This window comes from Meleagris gallopavo, chromosome 13, assembly GCF_000146605.3.
Source record: "Meleagris gallopavo isolate NT-WF06-2002-E0010 breed Aviagen turkey brand Nicholas breeding stock chromosome 13, Turkey_5.1, whole genome shotgun sequence".
In the NCBI taxonomy this organism is placed as follows: domain Eukaryota; kingdom Metazoa; phylum Chordata; class Aves; order Galliformes; family Phasianidae; genus Meleagris; species Meleagris gallopavo.
Window position 1 is genome coordinate 15,994,005 of NC_015023.2, and position 7,641 is coordinate 16,001,645.

The 7,641-nt window shown below is 43.4% G+C and overlaps 1 protein-coding gene across 1 annotated transcript in view; it reads left to right on the top strand.

The window, feature by feature from the left end:
- Window positions 1–5,593, top strand: part of WFDC1 (WAP four-disulfide core domain 1) — a 12,743-nt gene extending 7,150 nt beyond the window's left edge. Inside the window, exons 4-7 of the mRNA XM_003209864.4 lie at window positions 1,409–1,549; window positions 1,929–1,970; window positions 2,424–2,498; window positions 3,418–5,593. Coding sequence (XP_003209912.1) covers window positions 1,409–1,549; window positions 1,929–1,970; window positions 2,424–2,482 — 242 coding nt within the window. The 3' untranslated portion in view covers window positions 2,483–2,498; window positions 3,418–5,593. The remainder of the gene's footprint in view (window positions 1–1,408; window positions 1,550–1,928; window positions 1,971–2,423; window positions 2,499–3,417) is intronic.
- Window positions 5,594–7,641: the final 2,048 nt, after the last annotated feature.

Genomic DNA, 7,641 nt, shown 5'->3' on the forward strand with positions numbered 1-7,641 from the left:
AAGAAAAAAAACTTTGTTGGTATACTCAGTATTTTCCACCAGCTGCCTGATGAATTGTGGGCAGACATAGGTTAGGAGATGCCATAGCCTGCAGTGGCCTCCTCACTCTGCTGCCCTGGGACGGGGGCTCAACCCCAGCTCCTGTGTCAAGGGAATGCATTAAACAAGAGCCTTGGCAAAGTGCTGCAGAGCTGAGTGAGGCTGACATTGCTGGGAGCATCAATGCTTGGGGACTGCTAATGAGATTGGGCTTCTCAGTTAGTTCCATAGAGAAAGGACTTCTTTTAATTACACTTTTCAAATATGAAACATACTTCAAAATGAAGCAATGAGACAGTGGGGAGGCAGGAAATTTTCTTCTGTGAGGCATCTTGAAATGTATGGATGCCTGAAGTTCTCTATTTCATGATGGAAAGTTTGTTCCAGCTTTTGATCAGCTTTAGTCAGACTCGGATAATGCCAGTAAATTACCCTCTTTGGTCCTACATAGATGGTATCAGACTCACTGAACCTTGAGTCTCATCCATTATGGAAACACCCAGTTCTTCAAGAGAAAATTCTGCCTCCAGCTGGTTGGAGTTGCAATTCTAGAAATAAGATTAAATGGGTTCCTCCTCATCCATCCCTGTCACACTTGCATTATTTATTCTTATTTTGTCACCTTATCTCAGTTCGAGGGAGTAATTGGTGAAGTAAGACCCATCAGTCATGGCATGGGAATTACATCAGAGGTTCTTAAAATTAAAACTCTGGCAAATGAAAGGGTGGAGTGTCCTGGCATAGCCTGTACACTTCATGTATGCAGGTACAGCCTGTGAGACCTGCTTTACTTTCTTATTCTGCTCCACACTTGCTGGATATCCAGGGTCAAGGTGCTTGAGGCCTCTGTACAGTGAGTCACATCTGAGGTTCAGATTCATCAGTACTGTACTGGGGGTGGAGCAAAGAACAAAGCAACAAACTGCCAGCTTCCTGCTCCTATTTCCCTAAATTCCTCACCCAGCCCAAAACACTGGAACAGAGATATGGCTGCTTGGAGGCAAGAGCATCATGGTGAGACCACCCACGAGACACCACGAATGGTGGTTTATTTCCACCGCTGTCCAGCACAGACCCCACACAACAGGCTGTGGGTAGGGTGGTGTTACCAATAGTTGGGCTTGTCTGCACTCCCCATGTTGAGTTGGACACATCAGGTTTTGTGTAAGGTGTGAACTTGATCTTCCCCTGTGCCAGATGTCTTTGGAGGTGTTAGCTCCGTGGTAGCCTTGCTTGGGAAGTAGTCTGAAGCAGTCTTGGGAAGCATCCTGTCTGGGAGGAGGCACAGAAGAAAGTGGCTGTGCTCTCCTACTTTGTTTACCTGTGTGTGATAAAGCCACAATTTATGACCTTCAGGCTTCTTTTGCAGCTGAGGCCTGCAGCACCACTGAGGATGGCGATGAGCCTCTGCATTGCCCCACAGGGTATGAGTGCCATATCATCAACCCTGGCAACACAGCTGAAGGAATCCCTAACAGGGGCCAGTGCATCAAGCTCCGTGGAAATCCAGGTCAGTTGACAGGAAACCTTCCTTCCTTTCTTCTTCTGTCAAGCAAACACCAGCAAGATGTGGGGTTTGGGCTTTGGTTTTATTATTTCGTATCTTTTTCTTTATTAACCTCCCTAATATAATGTATAGTTGTGTGGTTCTTAAACATTGGCTACTTCTAGGAGATTAAATAACAATATAAATGGTAAAGAAAAGTCATCTGGAACTTGAACTTCGTAGATCACTAATAGCCAGTTTGAAATTTAAGCAGATTTTCTTTTGTTTGTGGAAATCTGTGATTCCTTGACTCACAGCTACTGAAAAGGACAGAACGTTATAATAGCCCACTCAGAGGATGAAGGCTGGCTGGTGTGTTGTCATTATGTACTTTCTTTTTCAGATGGACGCAACCTGAGGCATAAGTATTACAAGGAGTATTTTGGTAAGCAATTGGCATGAAAGCCTTATAGTTATTGCATTGTTTATGGTGAATTCGCTGCTTATGAAATGAAGGTCTGCAAATAGCAAAAAGATATTCTTTAATCTCAAGGCTCCGTGCCTTGGTCAAAAAGGTTTTGTTTTCAGATCTGCATTGCCTTGAGTATGGGACTCTTGAGAACCAATATTGCCAGCTGTGACACACTGTTGAATAATACAGCCTTCTGCTAGGGGTTCCCACCTAAGGGCTGAGAAACCCTGAGAAACCAATCCTACAACTTTTGTTATCTGAAAGTATATTTTTGGAGTTTTGGTCATGGCTCTGGATTCATTGCAGATGGATACAGAACTCAGTCAAAAACAGTCTTTTTTCCAAGCAAGTTAGCTTTTTTTTTAAATCTTTATTTTTTGCTGCAGACTAATCAGCAATCTGACCTTACAGAGTTTTGTTTTACAGGCAGCAATTCCAACAATGTGGTCGGCTATGTGAAAAACCAGCAGAAGCATTTGGGTTAATCAAAAGTATGCCTGGGTAAGTGTGCTGTGAGAAAAGGGAGAGCTGGGTGGAAATAGTTGGTGCTTAGTAAGCACTTATTTAAAGAAAAAGTTGCTTGAGGCTGAAATTACCTTTCATCAAAACACCACTGTAAAGACAACACTTCCATCCTTGGAACAGATGCATACCTCAGGCTCTAAGAATAGAGCTCAAACACTTCTGCAGACAAACAGATGGTGCTGTAGAATTATCCTGAGAACCTGAGGCATTGTGGAGAGAGCTCTGCAAAATGTTCATGGAGAAGTTAATGTCTTTCCCAACTTCTACTCTCCTCCTCTCATTATTTCTTCTAATTTCACAAGGTGAACCTGATTTTTTTGAGAACCCCTTGCTTTCAAGGCGTTTAGAGGATCTTCAGGGTGAAAAGTGCTGCAAAAATTTGTGAGGTTTAAAACCTCAAACTTCTTATTTAGGGCCTTCTTTTAATATAGGAGTGACTGATGCTGCAAGAAAGTAAAAGCTTTATTCCAGGTGGATTGTAAGTAAAGGTCAGTCTTGCAAATGCTTATGTATGTGGATGACTTAAAGGAGTAACTTTATGTGCATGTTGTCCTCAACAGTGTGACCAGTTCAGGCAAATGAACTCGTGTCTGGACAGACCAAAGCCAGCTGAACATGCTCCATTGTGTTTTATCAGCCTATGAATTGGGCAAGACTGAAAATATTTATTATAGCAAAGATTCTGTTCCACGTTGGTATTCTTAACACTGTTAGCTTCACTTTAAGTTGAGTTTAATGGGCAGTTATGAAAACAAAGCAGCTAATTGTGTCTTTCTTGTACCTACGTCAGGATGACTATTAAGATTCCTTGGCTACGTAAGGACAAGTTCTATACAAACATCCTCAAAAGGATAAATATTTTAATTCCTTTTTTGTTGTTTGAATTTTCACCCAGCTGGACCGCTCTATTAAGCATCTTTCAAGGAATCATTTACTCAACAGTTATGTTTTGGAAGAATTCTAGTCCCAAATCTCCATGAGGCCATCTCCAGCATTACCCTGATCCCAGCCCACCAATGATAAAGACTTTGAATTTTCAAGAAACAGGATGAGTCTAGATTTTAAGCCTGTCAGCATGGGGAGGAATGTGATCCCTGAAAGAAACCACACCATTTATGAGCTGCCTTTCCACTGAAGAAATGTAAATACCACGGAGAGAACACCTGCAAACCACAGTGCCCTTGTCAGGCTGCTGGCACACAGCCTGCTCTCTATGTGTGTCTTAGGTGACCAATTCAGATTTCACTACCAACACAACTTAATAGTATAAAAATATTGAGTAACATGACAGAATCAAGATGAAGACTAACGGAGCTCTCTGCATCAAGTCCAGTCCCTGCCTATCTCAGACAACTACTTTACGTGAGTCTTCTCACAAGCATCAAGAAGCCCGCAGGTTTCCTCTTTCCCTACTTATAGCTGAAATCTTAAGGATGTGCGGAGGCAAGAGAAAAACAGGTTTTTAAATATTTTTTTAAGTTACTTTCCTTAAGCTTCTCAGTCTGGTGAATTGTAGGCTGGGAGCTAATGAATAGATTTCTTTCTGCAGTATCTAAGATGTTAGAGACACATCTGCCAGCCTTTAAAAGTTGTTGTTTTAGCCACCTGAGTTAATACTCCCAAATAATATGTCTGTCCTTTTGTACCTGCAAAACCTCAGCAGTGGGGCTGAAGTCTGGATTATGTGTGCACATCTTAGAAAAGCAAAATCAGGATGAATACATGCGTTCAAAAGGATTGTCTGGCAGATGGGCTGCTGCTCTCTGGATGTCCTGTACCTTTATGTCAAATCCATGAGTCCTTAGGGTCATGTTATTTGTGTTTTGGCCTTACAGCTTTTTATAGCTGTTTAGCACTATGAAATGGAAAACACATTTTTTGTTGATGTTTTCCATTTCTACGGATGCTCCTAAAGGGATCATAGCATTTAATTCTGACAAATCAGTCAAAATTGCTAGGCAAAGGAAGGTATTTTGGCTCCCTTGCTTAGTATATGTCCCCATCTGCATGCATAAAATTAGCATTTGGATATGCAGAATAGTAGCAGTGTTTATAAATACCAATTCACAAATACAAGTGCTTGCTTCCTCCCACAAACTGTGAGATTTTTTCCATTCACAGAATGGTTTAAGCTAAAGCTCAGATGCTTATAAAACACTTGATACTTTGCATATGACATTTGCAGCTGGGAGATGAAAGTTTCCAAACTGCTCTTCGTTTCCTTTTGTAAACAGACGTGTTCCTCAGTGCTTTATGGAGCAAAAGAACAGAGGAAAGGCTCCACGCTTTCCTCAATCTCTTCATTTGTTGAATTGCTTTCCACTCTCCATTCCTTTGCTCCGAGCTCTAGTTATTAAATGCAACACCACATTGAGACAGATCTACTTCTATAATTTTATCCAAGAACACGCTTGATTTTAGTGGATGCATTCACTGCAATGGTTGTTATTTTGTAGCAGGAGAAAGCGCATACCTGACAGCTTTGCTGGATGAGTTGGTAAAGATATTTTTCCAATTGCAAAGTGTTCCTGGTGAACTTCTGTTTACTGGATGTTACCAAAGACATCGCCCTTCCTCGTGGTGCTATTGTGTTTGCTTCTTCAAGTTAATTCTTTTCAAGTTATCAGCTGTCAGACCAGACAGAAGCTCCAGAAGCAGCTTGTATAAATGCTGTGTTTTTGATGGCACTGTCCATCGTGTTGGAAAGGAAGCACACACCAAATGATTGTCTTCATCTTCTCTTCTCTCCAAAGACAAATGGCTTAGCAGCAGTTTCACGAAGCTCAGTAGGAAATAGCGAATGTAGGTTGTTTTCCTTGTCCCCATGTACACCTTAAAGCATGTTTGGTGCTATGATCAACTTCACAAGTATCACTGTGTGCTGGCAATGCCTGCAGCCTGTTGGATCCTCACGCATCACTGCTGACATTGCTGGAGCTGCTCTGCCCCGTGGGAGCTGAGGACCAGCAGCAGAGCCGGGTAGACCCTTTCCCATACATGCATCCTCTGCTTGATGGGTGCAGGTTCTGCCACTTTGGTGCTCAATAAAGACGTGACCAGGATATTTTCCAGCTCTGCCTAGTTTTGGTTGTCTGTTCTTGACAGGTACTTTGCTTTAAATTCTGAAAAGAAAGAACAAAGTTTAAGGAAGCTGAGGAAACACAGCAAGACAGTTTTGTCCAAGGGAAGGGATGTGTCAGATCCAAAAATACATCCAACCACCACCAGTGTCCCCTTCCAGAGGGACCACCTCTGTGGGGCAGGAAGTTCTTAGAATCTTCTTTTCTTCTGCTCAGGCTGGTAGAAAGTGCTATGAGGAGAGCAGGGCTGCTGAGGCAGATAAAAGGTGACCTTTTCAATGGACTGGGCATTTATCCCAGTGACATCCGTGTCAATTCTGAGATGTCATTCACTGCCGGATGGCCTTGGGCTGTCAGCTCAGGTGCTTTGCACTGCACGGGCAGCTGCTCAGTGGGAGCTTTGTGGAGCTTTGTGGGAGGCCACGGCTTCCTCTAAGATTGGAAAAGCAAACAAAATGAGAGGCTGATGCTGGGCTGTGAATGACACTGAAGTGCTAGCAGCACATCCAAAAGCCCAGCAGCTGGAGCCCACAGAAGGATGAACATTACAACAGATATCTAGCAAGTCAAGAGATCTGCAGTAAAACTGCAGAGTGCATCACTAGGTCAATAATCTGCAGAAGTTGTAAATATGAGAATAACTACAACAAAATGTTGTAATTTTTACATGCCTAGTTCAGAATACCATTAAGGACGGTGATGCAGAAGGGGTTTGGCTACTTTCAGGAAGCTGTTCCACAGTTCCATGAAATGTGAAGAAGTTGAGACAACATACAGAAGAGTCTTTGCAGCCTTGGCACACATAGCAGGACTTGCTCATGGGGGTTGTTTGCTCTACCATCTGACACTGTGTACTCAAGCTGGACTTTTCTCTGGAGGTGGTGTCAGGTGAGCATCGATTGCCTCTGGCAAACTGTGCAAGAACAAAAGAGGTCGCATACCCCTGCCTTTCATTTCCCTAATGTCAGAGAGTCCTGACAATATGGTTGTGAAGCACTTTGTGTTTTAAAAGTTTTTCCATTTTTTTCTAATCACAGAGGAGAGCTCTTTGCTGGACTCACAGGGTACAGCAAGGAGAATCTAAAGGGATTTTAGCATTTAAAGCCACGTTTAAAGACACCTTTTCTTGATGAGTCTACAGAGGTTAAGTATCAAGAACCTTATGGGAAAAGCTGTTCTGAAGGAACAAGGCCTTTTGGCATTTTCCGTGCTGGAGGCAGGAATGATGGGGCTCATTGCACCTGGCCAGGGCCACCCTCTCCCAGCTTAAGCAGCAGAGGCTGTGCAAGCAGAAACCAAGAGATTTTAGAAAAATTCTCCTTTCCTTCCCAATGACAAAACTAGGGGCAGATCTTGAGTAATAATGAAGCCAGATTATTATCTTCCCTGTATCAACAGCACTGGAAAACATGGAAGGGAACCATTGCCTATATCTTAGTTTCTTGCTGTTAGAACAGGTTGTGAGCTTTCAAGTCAAAAACTCCTCTGCCACCCCTCGCTGTGCACACTGGGCTGCACAACCCACTGCTCTCTTTTTCTCATCAAAAGAGATTTTTCATTTGAAGGATGTGCCAAGAAGGACCCATGTGGGCAGGTCGCTGTTCCCACAGGCAGCAGTGATTATTCTACTCGGGGACATGGGAAAAACTCGACCTGAAAGCAGAATATTTGGACACCTGAGCAGCAGCAAACTCCATCGTCCCATGCAGCAGAGTTTCTTTCCCTCAAGGTGGCAGAAGAGGAGCAAAAGTGTGACCAGCCCAGAATATGGAGAGGGAAGCAGGTGAAGGAGACTGAGCCACCCACATGATGCAGAGATCTTGCACCCATCCATAGGGGCTCTGTGAAGGAAGCAGCCCTCTATGGTACTTAGCCAGCTTTCTGCCTACACTGCTTTGCTGACAAGTCTTCCTCTGGATCAAGCCTCCATGCTGCCAGGCTGGGATGAGATATTGATCTGTGCCCCATAGAGGGGCTCACAAGGGGACTGTGCTTGTCTCACACAAGTCAGAGCCCAAAATGCTCTGTTTGGACAGAAA